Source organism: Papio anubis, chromosome 6 (genome assembly GCF_008728515.1).
Source record: "Papio anubis isolate 15944 chromosome 6, Panubis1.0, whole genome shotgun sequence".
In the NCBI taxonomy this organism is placed as follows: domain Eukaryota; kingdom Metazoa; phylum Chordata; class Mammalia; order Primates; family Cercopithecidae; genus Papio; species Papio anubis.
The window spans coordinates 28,280,409-28,296,163 of NC_044981.1; the positions used below are offsets into that span (position 1 = coordinate 28,280,409).

Here is a 15,755-nt window from a genome sequence, read left to right on the forward strand (position 1 = left end):
CTTCAGAGATTTAAAAGAAGCTAAAAAATGAAACGTGTTTCTTAACACCACTGGTAGCTGGTTCTGTAATCTCCTCACTGCCCTCACAACCGCCATAGTGGTTAGTAAAAGATTTATGGAAATCTCAAATCCTATGGTTTACAGCCAAGGAAAGCCAGATTTTTTAAAATTCATTTTTTCTTACTAGATGTTAAGTTTAAGAAAAGAAAACATCCAAATATTTTGATAATATTTCCCATTTTTCATGTATTAAATATCCACCACTTATGAATTTTAAGGTCTTAAGAATCATTTTCCTAATAGTTTTTAGTTTAGTCAATTTTCATGTTACTGAATAAAGATTAAGTCATGGATCACATTTCTTTTTCTTTCTTCCTTTTTTTTTTGAGATGGAGTTTCACTCTTGATACCCAAGCTGCAGAGCAATGGTGCGATCTTGGCTCACTGCACCCTCCACCTCCAGGGAACAAACGATTCTCATATCTTGGCCTCCCAAGTAGCTCGGATTACAGGCATGCGCCACCACACCTGGCTAATTTTTTTGTATTTAGTAGAGACGGGGTTTCACCATGTTAATCAGGCTGGTCGCGAACTCCTGACCTCAGGTGATCCACCTTCCTTGGCCTCCCAAAGAGCTGGGATTACAGGTGTGCACCACTGTGCCCAGCCTACATTTCTGTTAGGTACACAGCAGGATTATGATCCCTACAATGTTTGAAATTACTCACTGATAATTTAAATTTCCTGCATTTTTTATGCAAAAAAATATTTTTAAGTGCTACTACCTATGTTCCAAGTAATTTATGAAAAGGAAAAGAAAAACAGTGATTTTATTTTACTTCCTTATCTAATTTCTTTCCTTAATATCTGGTTTTCTGAAATCTACTTCCATTATAAAACACTGTATTTTAATTATAAAACGGCACAGGGCAGATAGGGCTTCCTAGCAGGTCCTTTGCACCTCTGATTAGAAGTGGGTTTTGTTCCATTTTGTTTTGTTATGCTTTTTTACTTTTATGTGCTTTCAGATTTTAACACTGAGCATGAATTAATTTTATAAACAGAAATGTATGCATATTTGTTGTAGAGAGAGAGAAGATTCTTTGAGAGGCAAGGATTCCTGTCATGTAGGGGCCTGGTCAAGAGACCTGAACGGGAGGGTACAGAGGGACCTGATCTGTGCTCACGGTCACAGCAGCTCTGAGCAACCAGTTCCAGCCGGTTCTTTTATATGTGCCGAGGAAAGTTCTAGAGCATTTTTGAGAAAAACAAAATACTGAAGAACAAGGCAAGGGAATCAAGAAAGCAGGGACAAAGTGACAGAGAAAGAAGAAGTATGACTCTGGACATAATATGGGACTGGGAAAACACCACACAGAGCCAGGTTGCTGCAGAATTTTTTAATTTGAGACAGTGATCAGAATAAGTTTAAGGTTGAAGAGCCTCAGGGTGAGGAGAAAGCCCATCATTCAGAATACAGGAACATCCAGCCCAGGTGCCATGACCTGAATGCACTAAGGGACAGGCACCAAGGAAGGCTCTGGCAGGGTCCGACCCCGAGAGGTTTTGGGACCCACCGTCATGGAGATGCCCCTCCCTTCATGTGAGGTGGGGTTTCTGCTCTCACTCTGCCTTTAGAGGTCCTACATGAGAACTACTGGGTGGCAGGGGAATAAAGGAGAATTAAGGAGAGAAGAGTTTACCAATGCATGCCTATCTTAGAGGAGAGAGGCTATGAAGGAGGCCTAGAGTCTTGCGGCCAGCTCCTGCTTTCTTTAAACTTTCAGGAAGGGGAAAGGATAGACGTCACAACTTCTGGGGATTGCTTTTTTAGAGACACAAGATAGTATGATTCATCTACCCTAAAACATGATTTTCCTTTGGAATAGATATTTCAGGATCAGAGAGTTGGGGAGATAGGTGTTCTTTTCCTTAATCTTCAAACACACACACACACACACACACACACACACACACACACACACATACCATACATACAGACACCTACGCATATACCAACAAATGCAATTCTACATATCCATACACACACACACACACAGCTACACACACATGCTAAGCAGCTGCTTGGGTAGTACAAGATGGTTTGGTCATCAGGAGGCTGGGTAGGCAGGAGTGTGGAGCAAAGATGGAGGAAGATGGACACTTTGTTAGACATTCCTGCAGGTGGGAAACAGGGTAGTTACTTCTGCCAGTCGCTAACCCTTCCTAGTGGGCATTGAACTGCTTTAGGTACTCCAGGATGTCTGATTTGACTGTGCTGACTGGAGCCCGGTGGAACCAGCGCATGACAGGGACTCCATCGGGCCCCACCAGAAATTTCTCAAAGTTCCAGCGGATGTCATGGACTTTCATGGGCTCCCAGAAGAGCTGGCTTGATGAGCCCAAAAGATCAGAGGTTGGAGGGCAGGAGTTCTGGAGCGGAGACATGGAAAGTGGAAACATACATTTATTTCTACTTTATTTCTACTTCTGTGTGGTACAGTCTTATCTCCAGACTACAGAGTCTACTCACCATTATGTATTTTAATGTATTAACTACTTTGCATGCTTCCAATCAATCACAGACACTGCAATGTATCAATACCAATACACCAACTACTAAACAACCGAGAGCTAGAGAGTATAATGGTAAATAGAAAGCATTCCTCCTTCCCCTGTCTTTCCTCTATTCCCATTATTTTATCACGGCAATTCAGTAAAAGACTATTTTCTGTTTCCTTGGGCGAGTCATATCATTTCTACAGTTTGTTTCCTTAGCAGAAAAAAAAGATAGGTTGATTTAGAGTAGTGGCTCCCAGAATTTGGGGTTTCCTAGGCTTCATAAGCCAGTAAAATTTCAATAACTATTTCCTTGGAGATTAACGTACAATCACTAATATTCATTTTGCCAATAAGAAAAATTAAAAGTCTACTATAAGCATAAATCTAAAAATTAAAGGATTTTTAATACCATGTTGAACCACATAAAATTGATTATAGTGCCATTTTTGAGTAAGTAAAGGGCAATTTATATGGGTAAACATAATAGTAATTTAATGTCAGAATAAATGTCAGTCTTATATTCAATAAGTTGAGCTGTATGAAAAATTCTGCATTGTCTTTTTTCCCTTGTTTGCTGTGGATGAGTGAAAATTTCAGCAGGACCAGCCTTGTTCTGCAGACCAGTATTTGAGGCTGAGTAGACAAAGAGATCCTCGGGGGTCCTTCTATCCTGGTATTCTGTAGTTCTAACACTCTGTGACTCTAAAGGCATTTAGCACATGGTATTCTGTATCATCCATGTCTGTCTCCTGATTAAATGTGAGTTCCTTCAGGGAAGAGACTATGCCCTATTAATGTTTGTTAACTCATTATATGGCACATACTGAGATCTGATAAATGATTGCTGAATGAATGAATCATTACCATTCAATACAGAAGGCTAGTCCATGTCAGAGCTGTTGTCCATCATGGGCTTCCTCTACTTAAAGCTAAAGCCTCACAGCAAATATTGCCATGAGCCTTGAACTTACCTGAGCATCTGTTTTCCAAGGGGTCCAACCACAACCCTAGACATGAGCCCCACTGCTTTCAGAGCATTTCTAGCTAACCAATCCATGCCAGGTTTATACTCACTCACCTTCAGGAAAGTAAAGACCTTCTGTTCTTTTTCTCCATTCACATCCCCTTTCTCAAAGAGCTGGAAATTAGGGACAAAGCCACTACCTGGACGCACATACCTGCAGTGAATCAAAGTGTTCCCAGCAAGATCCAAATTAAGACATGGATGGAAAATAATGACCACCACCAATTCACAGGAAATTAAAGATAAAGGGAAGAGGCTGTGCATAGGGAAGATAAGAAAAGATAGTCTGTGGGAAGCAGGACTTCATGCAATAGGCTTTGTAAGGCCAATGATTCTAAGAAAAATTGGAGGAGGCTGGCTGGCCTTGGTGAAAGCTCAAGCCTGTAATCCCATCACTGGGGGAGGCCGAGACAGGTGGATCGAGGTCAGGAGATCAGAGACCATCCTGTAGCTAACCTGCAGTGAAACACCCCGTCTCTACTAAAATACAAAAACTAGCAGGCCGAGGTGCATGTAGTCAGCTATTCCGGAGGCTGAAGGCGGAGAATGCGTGAACCGGAGGCGGAGGAGCTTGCAGTGAGCTGAGATCCAGCCACTGCACTCTGGCCTCCTGGGCTACAGAAGCGAGACTCGTCTCAAAAAAAAAAAGAAAAAGAAGAAGAAAATTGGAGGCAATATCTTTTTTTTTTCTTTTCGAGTCTAACACCAGGCTGGAGTGCAGTGTGGCTCACTACATCCAAGTTCACACCATTCTCTACCTCAGCCTCCAGTATTCTGAAGCCCGCTCCTGTATTTTTAGTAGAGGCGGGGTTTCCATGCTGCTCAGGATGTGCAGTCTAAATCCCAAAGTGCTGAGCTTGAGCCCTCTCTGAAAGACAATATCTTGAGCTTAGGTTTCCTGCTTCATTTCCATTTCTTATACTCCCTTCTTTCCTCTATGTTTCTTTTCCATTCAATCTTCCCTTAGCCTCATCATTGAATAATTCAAAAGTATAGAGAATATTTGAGCCCTGCAAATAGAATAGATTGAATTCAAAACATCATAAGGATATGCTTCAACCCATGTATCTATGTCCTATCCCAGAAGTTTCCAGAATAGGCAGGCATCTAGGTGGAATGAGGAATGGAAATCCTGACAGGGCACCTGCAGAGTCCCATGCAAGCACTCACTTGAGTCCAAGAAGTATTTCTGAGTTTGTTCCTGGTTCTTGTTTTCCAAACTGGTTGCAGGGAAAGGCCAACACAACGACACCAAAATTCTTCAGCTCCTCCTGTAGTGCATTCAGTTCTGTAAGTGGAGAATGAATAGCATTGGTGGCTTGGTCAGGAGGCCTACCTCAAGCAGTGAAAGATCACTGAATGTATCCATTTATGCCATGAATAAACCAAGGACTATGAAGGGAAAGATTCAAGATTACAGAGATCAAAGGAGTAGAGAAAAAAAAAAAAAAGACTAGAGCACATGTTTCCAGAAATGCATCTAAATGGCTGCTGTTTTTCTTGTACAGTAAGCCATGCCTGGCTATACTTTACCATCCAATGAGAACTCTTATTTTTAAAAAAAAAAAACACAAACACACACACACATTGGTAGCCTTGTGTGGGAGTCCTGTTTGATTCTAAAGAGAAGTCAGATTTGAGTGCCACTGTCTTCCTTAGTTGGTGAACTGATCAAAAAAATTTGTAAGGAAAAAGTAAACAAAATGGAAATACTACCCACCTATCCCCGCATCCCCCCAGCCCCACTCATACAATGTCCCATGGTGACACAACCAGACACTCCAGTGCCAGTTACATTCCCAGGAGTACTCCTTGGTGCTCCACCATGAGAGTGGTAGAGAAAGGGAAATTCCAAGGCTATCTCTACAGTATTCTGTACCCTCTCCTCAATTCCAGTGACCTAACTGATGCTGGAATATGCCCTGGAACACTCCCTGGGACTCCAGGCCACAAACTCCAAACTGCTCTTTACCACTGTCAGGAACCTTCCAACTTGTGTGTTTAGACTTGAACAATAATTTCCATATTCAGCTATTTTCAGGTCAGATTTATTCAGACCTCAGAACCTCTATTGGCTGTTCTTATTCAGATTCAGCTCTGCCTGCTGGAATGTCCCCTAAGAACCTCTTCTTAAATAGAGAGTGTCTTCCTATTTTTCTACAGTTCTTTGGTTACTATCAATACTCATCCCTCTCTTATCTTTGGCCATCAAGAGTATTTCCTTTCTATAGCAGACACACTTAACAGACCCTGATTCTATTCCTTTGGTAAGTTTCTTTAATTCTCTCAATTTCCTCATCTGGAGTAAAATTTGAATGAGATGCTCTTTTAAATTCTCATGAACTAATTTAATAAATTATATCACAGCAACACAATGGAATACTATGCCTTAAAATGAATAAGGAAACTCACCATGTTTTTTTCTTTTGTTTTTAGACAGAGTCTCTCTCTGTCACCCAGGCTGGTGTGCAGTGGCAGGATTTCAGCTCACTGCAACCCCTGCCTCCCGGGTTCAAGAGATTCTCATGCTTTAGCCTCCTGAGTAGTTGGGATTACAGGCATGTGCCACCATGCCCAGCTAATTTTTTGTATTTTTAGTAGAGACAGGGTTTCACCATGTTGGCAAGGCTGGTCTCAAACTTCTGATGTTCAAGAGTGATCTGGCCACCGTGGCCTCCCATAGTGCTGGGACTACAGGTGTGAGCCACCACTCCTGTCCCCAAGGTATGTGATATATGTGAAAAAGCAATGTGCATAATCATTTCCATGTGTATGTTTGTGTATGTGTATGTGCTTGAGAGAAAGAAAGTGAGAGGGAAATGTTTGCTTGTATATGCATAACAGATTTCTGGAAATATACACCATAAACTGATAATACTGGTTGCCTAAAGAGAAGGGAGCATGGCAAGTGCCACTGTTAAACCTTTATATCTCTTGACTTTTGAATGTTGCAAGTATATTGCCTATTCAATATGTAGCAAATTTAAGTTAAAATTAAATTAAATTAAAACAAATTTAAGAGCAGCTACATATTCCATGGAACTGCTGTTTACACATCACAACTTTTAAAATTTACCATATTTTTCAAATTTAACTTTTTGAAGGGAGGAGAATTCTTGCTTGCTAAATGATACAAAACTGTTGTTTGGGCTCTAATACCTAGGTCCTGAGGTCCTATAGTAGATACACTTAGCGGACCTTGATTCTATTCCTTTGGCAAGTTCTTTTAACTTTCTCACTTACTAAATGATACTAAATCATTGTTTGGGCTCTTATAATAAAAATTTAGTCTGTAGCTTTTCAGGTTTTCCCTAGACTTGACTGTACATAAAAATAAAAAAACTGAGGCCAGATGTGGTGGCGCATGCCTGTAATCCCAGCACTTTGGGAGACTGAAGCAGGTGGATCACTTGAGGCCAGAAGTTTGACACCAGCCTGACCAACATGGCAAAACCCAGTCTCTACTAAAAAAAAAAAAAAAAAAAAAAAAAAAAATTAGCTGAGCGAGAAGATACACACCTGTAGTCCCAGCTATTTGAGGCTGAGACAAGAGAATAGCTTGAATCCTGGAGGCAGAGGTTACAGTGAGCCAAGATCGCACCCCTGCACTCCAGCCTGGGCAACAGAGCAAGACCCTGTCTCAAAAATAATAATAATAATAAAGTGACCCCAAATTATTTTAAAAGTGTGATTCTTATCCTAATATGTACTTTTGAGAGTATCTTTTTATGCATAATTTTACCATTAAATTGGAAAAATATTTAGCTTCTTTTGGTAAATGTAAGCCATTTGTACTTCAGAGGAGCAGGCATTTTATTAGAATTTTTGCTTAAATCATAAAGCATCCTCTGAATGTTAATTTTAAAATGTCAAAATTTGGTGAGCCAGATCTTTTAGACATGAGATTATAATATGCTTGACTTTAAGTGTTATTTAAAAGGGATACAATTCTGGGATTTTTATTATTGAAAATCCATTAAGAAAAATTGATAGGGTTTATATATTTTTGATCAGTTGAATAGATAACAGTGTCAACATGTGGAAAATTTTTCTTAAAACTTGTTTATGTATAGGCCAGGTGCGGTGGCTCACGCCTGTAATCCCAGCACTTTGGGAGGCCAAGGCTTGCAGATCACTTGAGGTCAGGAGTTTGAGTCCAGCCTGGCCAACATGGCAAAACCCTGTCTCTGCTAAAAATGCAAAAAGAAAAAAAAAAAAAATTAGCTAGATATAGTGGTGCATGCCTGTAATCCTAGCTACTTGGGAAGCTGAAGCACAAGAATCACTTGAACCTGGGAGGCGGAGGTTGCAGTGAGCTGAGATCACACCACTGCACTCCAGCCTGGGCAACAGAGCGAGACTGTCTCAAAACAAAACAAAATTTGTTCATGTATTATTTTGATCCATTTCTCTGTGGCATTTGGTGCAATAAATATTTTAAATTTATCTTGAACCGTTTTTTTTAAAGCATAAAATAAAGTTCTTGGCCTGTCCAAAGTTGTATCTATCTCTAGTATAATTGATCTAGAATTTTAAATAATCTTTTTTGGATCAATAGTAATACCAAACTCTTCTCTGTTAAGGGCACAAAGAAAATGGAAACACACCTCAGCTACCACAGAAGGTTAGGCCAAGGTTGGCAAGATGGAGCATTCTTCTACATTGCCAGTCACATTACACAGCCCTTGCACTAATCAAAGGCTGCCCAGACAGAAAACTTCATTTCCCTCTTTGTCATTTGGAGTTGCCTACAGAACCCAAGGGCATTTTCCAGAATGTCAAAGATCACTCATCTCTCCTGTTTTTATCAGAAGTAGCCGCTGAGAAGCATAAAATCAGTGCTTGAAAGCCAGGTATCTGGCCTGGGAGTCACAGCTAGGCTTTAGCACTCTCCTAGAAAACATAAACAATTTCATAGAACTTCAATATCACATAACATGTGATCATGATGAATCAAGACAAAAACAAGGTCACTGCATAATTGTAACTGAACATAGACAAAGCATGAACATTGTCCAAATCACAGCAATGACCAGGTACCACCCTATTCTTGCCAATATGAATGACTGGTGCTTCTTTACCAGGTACAACTTTAGCCTTAGTTTCTCTCCCCATGTAGATATAATTGATTAAGATACCAAATCATATAATTGCTCCCAGTTCTTGATGGCATCCAATTCAGAACAGAACTTCAATTCCTTGAACTCGTCTCCAAATCACCTAACAAAAGCTCAGATTCTATAGTAAGTACTTTCTAATACTTTCATGTTAAGAAGCCCCATGGTTCTCCACAGAACATGTTCTCTTTCAGGGCACCGAGTAACACACTCAACTTGTTCAACTACAAGTGTGCTCCTGGTGGTCTTTAAGTCTTTGGGAAAGTCTTAGTTCTCAAATCTGGAAATAATTATCTTGATATTCTAAGGAGCAGAGCAGGAGCAGCATTTAGGGAGGCAGAGTCACCTGATCACTTCTCCCACTGCATCCTCTAATAACACATTAGTAAAACCTTCTGGAATTAGAATATGGTTATCTGGCAATGCTGCTTCCAAAAGAGTTGAAACGTGAGTTCTTACCAGGATACTGAGCTGCCAAGCCTCAATAGGTGGCCACATTGACAAACAGGACGTGCTTGCCTGCAAACTGCTTGAACTGGATGTACTCCTCACCGTTCAGGGTGAGGGCTCCATACTCATAGATGGTGCCTGTCACTCCTTTGTTGCAATCCACCTGGAATGTTACAAAAATAACCATAACGATATAAGATAAACAATAATTTCCAACATTTGTGGACTTTTTCAAAACACTCAAAGACCCTTCATGTAACATCTTGAAATTCTAAGAACTGAAGGGACATTTCCAAGTAAAATTTTTAGTTAGAGCTGATGCCATAGCTAGAATTTATGTCTTCTAACTTATAATCCATTTTTTGTGTGGGGGTGGCAAGAGAAGCATTTCATAATATTCTTCCTGTTTCTAGAAGATTAATACCATTTACTTCTGTTCCCTGACATTGCATTCTTCCCCGACATCCTAACACCCCATTCAAGTCATGCCGTCCTCTCTCAGATACTCTTAACAGATTTTTTGCAGGATTTCTCATAAGTAAGTTTTGCACAAACTTCTCATCTATATGTTCTTATATTGTAATTCCTATCCCCCAAAATCAGGCCCATAACTTCTCCAGATGCCATTGAAGGGCCTTTCCAGGCTTCCCAGTGGGGTATTCACTGGTGATGGCGGGGAGGGGCAGCGGGAAAGTGCTGGGTAGAGAAAGGTGGGTCCCTGACCAGGGCTCCACCCTGAGGCTTGTGCCCACGGACCTAGGTGAGGACAGGCACTCCTGCCTCTCACCCAAATGTTGCCTGCCCCGCCCCCATCCCGTGACTATAAAAACCCTGAGACCCTACCAGGCAGACACACAGACGCTGGACGTGCAGAGGACCACATCTGCGGAGGAACACACTCGACTGCTCGGACGTGGAGAGGGAAGCACCAGGGTAGGAGCACACTGGAAGGCCATTGACGGCGGAAGGACAAGGAGGTTGGCCGAGAGGTAGGAAAAGAGCCCGGACTCCAGGGAAAAACCATCCATCTTTTGGCTCCCCCATCTGCCGAGGGCCACTTCAACTCAATAAAACCTTGCACTCATTCTCCAAGCCCACGTGTGATCCGATTCTTCCTGTACCCCACGGCAAGATCCCTGGGATATAGAAAGCCCTCTGTCTTTGTGATAAGGCAGGGATCTAATAGAGCTAACACAAGTCGCCTATGGATGGCTGAACTAAGAGCACCCAGTAACACACGCCCTCTAGGGCTTCAGCTGTAAACATTCACCCCTAGACACTGCCTTGGGGTAGGAGCCCCACAGCCTGCCTCTCTGTATGTTTCCTCTCTGCTCCCCTAGAGGTTTGAGCAGTGAGGCACTGAGGAAGCGAGCCACACCTGCCATCGCATGCCCTCTGAGAGGGACAAGGGAACTTTTCTGGTTTCACTGGTACCTTCAAAACTCATTCTTGACACCCACTTCTCATCTTTATATTGTGAAACATCCGGGACTGCTCATGAATTAAAGTTCATAAAATAGAAAGTACAGAGCGGAAAAACTTTCTACCCACAAGCATGCCAGGAATAAAAGGCATGCAGAACCTGGAACAAAAGGCTAAGATGTTATCTGGTAAGAGAGGCTATATTCCTGGCCATATGACGAAAAGTCATAGAATTTTAGAGTAATTTAAACTGGGCTTCACAGGATCTCAGTCCTTAAAGGCATACCCCATGCAGTGAAGGGATTGCCTATGGGTGAGCTACTGTGGGGAAAGTGGGGCAAGAAACTCTTTACCATCTTCGGAGTCTGTCACCAGGACACAAGACCATAGCTTCTCCTTCATTATCCTTGGAGAGAAGGAGGCTTGACCTAGGCACAAGCCCTTTCCTTCTGAGTCCATACTTCTGTACACATCTGCGCATATACATCAGTCACAATATTTGGGAACATTAGCCTAAGAAATCCACTATGATGGGGTTGTCATCTATGTGCCTGCATTCTCTTTGCCTTCATGACACCTTACCTCTGAGCTAAATAATTTCCAGCATTTGTCTTTCTTGCTACTATAATAAAAAGTCACACGGAAATCACCATGTGAGCTGTCATTTGTATGCCTCCATTTTCTTGTCTTTGTGCTACCTTAGCTCTGAGTGTGACACCTTCCAAAGGTTTGCTTCTCATGTGGATGTCACTCTGTGAAATGAGATGCAGAATCCCAAGAAAATTGCAGACTCAAAGAGCTCAATCTTTCCTACCCAGCTTCCAGTTCTGCTCTAGTTTGCTTACATCTGTTTGAAGAAGACAGAATACCCTAGAACACAGCTCTTAATTCACAAGATGATATTTTACATAGAAAATTCCACATCCAACCAGGCAGCAGTGGCTGACATAGATCTGGATGACCCTCGGAGGTTGTCCCTTCAAGTAATCTGTTACCTTTCTTGAAAGTAAGTAAGTAAGCTGTCTTACGGCATTTAATAGACACCATCTTACACTTCATATGAACCCAATAACAGAGATTAAAGCTCAAAGCTTCAGGTTTGTAGACCTGCATGAGTATCAACTGGAAGCATTTTAGAAAAGCAAGTTCCTGGGCTCCCCCTAAAACTTACTGAATCAGAAACTCTTGGGTGGGGCCCAGCAATTGTGCTTTAAGCAGCTCTCTCTGAGGTAAGCTCAAGTCTGGGAATCACTGCATTATATGATGGGCATTGTTCCCCACCTTTTATAGAGGAGAAAAAGGAACTAACAAAAGATATATAATTGGCATACGGCCACCACTGAGGCTGCTTTTGAATAAATTCATCTGATTATAAAGTTAAACTTTGCAGGTGCCTCAAGTGAGCTGCTCAGTCTGCATCCTAAGACATATATACACATCTTTTACAGGGGTGGCTATTAACATCCAGTGGGAGAACTTTTCTAAATGGCATCGGGAGATTTGGGAGCAACACCAAGGTCTGAGAACAAAGCCTACTCTGAGCTGAGCTTTGTCTCTACCTCACCTCATGATCCTCCCTAAAATTAATATTGGTGGACAACCATATTGGCCTTGTGTGTTTTATTTTTCTAGGGGTGTGGGAGTAGGAGGAGCTCCTCTTTCTGTGACCTTGAAACTCCTGGTGCAGATCCCAACACCAGATTCTCTCACCTCTCCCTCTGGGTTTCTGGCTGAGCAGCCTCTCCAGGAGTAGCAAGGGCAGCCTCCCTGCCAATCCATTTGCTACTTCATGCCTCATTTGTTGGGATCCACAACGCTACCCCAAGTTACAGACAAGCATGAAGGGGACAGGCTCTAGGCTATCAAGGGGCCACCAGGGGGAAGTGGCAAAGGGGAATGTGCTGAGGCAGCCCCCAACCCCACTCCACATACATGCAGTTCAAAGAGCCACTAGGTGCAGAGGAAAAGATGCAAGTAAGAGACAGTGGATTTAGGGAGAGCCCGCTAAGGATAGCAATGTCAGGATTTGTGAAGATCTGCTGGGAATGCAGATCTTGTCCTTCGAAAAGAGAGAGGAGAGAACTCCTCACAACTCTGGCAGCCCGGTTGGTCATTATGTGCTAGAATCAGCTTGGATCTCCTGCCCCATGCTCACCTTCCTATTTTGAGGCTTTAGGGTCTGCTGAGCAAAGCCGACCAGGAACAGCAGGACAAGACAGCAGGCCTGAAACTGCCGGATCATGGCTAGGAGTTTTAGTCGACTCTGAGGTCCCCAGGATTTCAGCCCCTTTTGAACCCTTGGCAGGGACCAGTTTGAAGAAGCACCCTCCAATCGCAGAGTGGCATTCATACACACCCACCTCCACTCCCTACACACACCCCCTTCTTCTTCAGTTGTAAACCCCTCACCGTCGAGCTTGCTCCACCTGCCTTGCCTCTGCCAGCTTCACACAAAAGGCATTCTCTGCCTCTTGAAACTAAAGTCTGGGTGAGGTTGAGTTCTTGTGAACTCTCTTGAAATACAAGCTTTTAGTTATCTCAGATTTCTGAGCTCTTTTCAAAAGCCTATAATCTATGTCCTAATCACTGATACCTGATCCAGCTATGCAGCTCCTTAGGGCAGCAGGTCAGATGCTATCCTCTTATGGAACAGACCTACACACATTCCCAAGCTCTTTACCCTTCTGCTTTTAGCTCAAAAAAAATGGCTGAAGCTTTGACTACAACGCTATAAAGACCATTGAAATCAATACCTATCAGTGCAACTGACTAGCTCCTTGACTCTGAAATAAAAGTTAACGTGTCTGTCCCCAGTTTTCTCATCTGTGAAATCAGCATAATAATATTATCTACCTTATAGGGCTGCTGTGACAATTAAATGTGATAATAACTATAAAGCACTTACCACATGGCCTGACAATGGTAAACAACTAGAACTGTATTCACACAGTTTCATGTATGAGAAAACTGAAGCTCAGAGAGAGACAGAGATAACATATAAAAAGTCACAGAGTGGGTAACAGTGAAATGAGGGCAACTTCTGCTTCCTACTCCACATCTCTTGCTCTGGTTCCATTTGGATCATAATTATTGTGATGAAATCTTTACTATCTGAGACAATTTACATTTGCTCACCTTGTAGTAATAAGCCCTTGAGAGGTAAGGAGACATTTCATTATAGACCCCATCAGTAGGTCAAATGGCCTAAAACCGCAACTTCATAGGTTTTGGTGTTCCCACATTCTTGATAGACTTTTGAGTACCTTGGGTACTTGCCTCCAGCAATGAGAAGTGAAGGTACAGGAGCACACACTGAACAGGAGGAAACAAAGAACATTTCATATCCCTGGTCCACCCAAAGGTATCATGGGGCTGCAATTGCCCTTCACCCATCCTCCTTCAGAGCCTTGGTTCCATGTTATCTCCTTCCAGGAATTTTGCTTTCATCCCTTAGCTGTCTCCTCACTTCCAGGATCTTCTCCAGTCCCTATTTCCTTCACACTCTGCCTCTATGACTTTTCTAAAGGTCAGGTTTGTTGATCTTGCTCATGTTAAAGTGCCCCAATTCCTCCTGAATTCTTACACTTTTAGTTTGAAATTATCCCATGAAGCACTCAAGGTCCTTTCTGATTTGACATCAGCCAGATTTCCCTGATGTAACCTTCCCTCCAGAAATGTTCTGATTGTGGCAGATAGAACTGTCTTCATCATCAGAGTCCACCTATCTGGGGTTGACTCTAGATCAAATCTTGGCAATTACTTTGGGGATCATTCCTGAGAGATTTTATGATATACAAATTACATATTTTTATTCAAAATGATGGATACGGCTTTATTGAAGAAGACTTCCGAGGTAACTTTCTGAGACTTGAGTCACAAATCAGGGTTCTGGTGAGCTTGACCAGGCCTCAATATATATTAGGAGCCAGTTCACATCCTTACCCTCCTCCTTAGAATTTGACTTAATTTATTAATTTACATTTTAAAACCTATTCTGTCCACAGATAGAAACATTATTTCAGGTCTGATTGCATCAATCAAGAGCATACTCTTTGGATACTGATCAGTAGAGTCCACAATGGCATTATTTTCTCTAGTATCTTTGAAACATTATTGGTTCACTTATTTTACTTTTTAATTTTTATTGGTTCACTTTTAACTTAAGGTCAAATAAACATCAAAGTTTATGCGAATTGCCACTGCAATGTTGGTGCCTATTATTGCCTATCCACCCAAGCAATTGATCTTTTAAATCTGAATTCTGTCATCTATCAGACTAGCTGTATTTATCATCTATTAATGATCTACACATTTGATTAGCATACGTTTTGCATCTTCCACCAAATACATTAAAGTTTATAGGATAGAAAGAAGCCAAACGCAGAAGTTTCCGCCCAGGACTAGAGTTTAACTTACTCCTTCTTATTCAAGATGCTTGTGGTTGATTTTTGGTTAAGCTATGTTCCCATTCAGTGATCAGTACTCACATATGTTCATAAGTCACTTGTTTAAAATATGTCTTAAAAGGTAGTAGAAGCCCCAAGTGGAGCTTTTTCTTAGGTTCTGAAGTTTATTTCCCTTACTTTGGACAGTCAAAACATTTGCATGTCTACCAAGACATGTAGCATTCGTGCTTGCAGGCAGGGATGGTCCTCAGTGTGTATACACAGGAATATGCACGGCAGTTGTTGGAGCCCAGGATTTGTTCTGATTGGTTGTGCCCATGGCATACTTCTAAATATATATATACACACACACATACATTTTGGGACAAGGTCTGGCTCTATCAGCCAGGCTGGAGTGCAGTGGTATGATCTCGGCTCACTTGTAACCTTTGACTCCAAGGCTCAGGCCATCCTCCCACCTCAGCCCCCTGAGTAGCTGGGACTACAGTCGCATGCCACCAAACCCAGGTAATTTTTGTATTTTTAGTAGAGATAGGATTTTGCCATGTTTCCCAGGATGGTCTTGAAGTGGTGATCTCAAATGATCCACCCACCTAGGCATCCCAAAGTGCTGGGATTATAGGCGTAAGCCATCCCACCCAGCCCTGCTAAATATTTTAATGTCAGCTTTGATTGCAGAACCAATACAGGCAACATAAGGTTTTAATTTTTTATCTTGAGATCTGCTTGTCTGTGCTGTGCTGTGTCAACAAATTCACATAGAACAAGTAGATG

The 15,755-nt window shown here is 41.9% G+C and overlaps 1 protein-coding gene across 1 annotated transcript; it reads right to left on the reverse strand.

Annotated features, from left to right (window-relative positions):
- Positions 1-579: 579 nt before the first annotated feature.
- GPX6 (glutathione peroxidase 6) lies at positions 580-15,365 on the reverse strand. The gene is made up of 5 exons (XM_003897249.4): positions 12,731-15,365; positions 9,163-9,316; positions 4,757-4,874; positions 3,641-3,740; positions 580-2,433 (listed from the first exon to the last, which is right to left on the reverse strand). The coding sequence occupies exons 1-5, from the start codon at positions 12,923-12,925 to the stop codon at positions 2,227-2,229; spliced, it is 774 nt and encodes a 257-aa protein (XP_003897298.3). The 5' UTR covers positions 12,926-15,365; the 3' UTR covers positions 580-2,226.
- Positions 15,366-15,755: the final 390 nt, after the last annotated feature.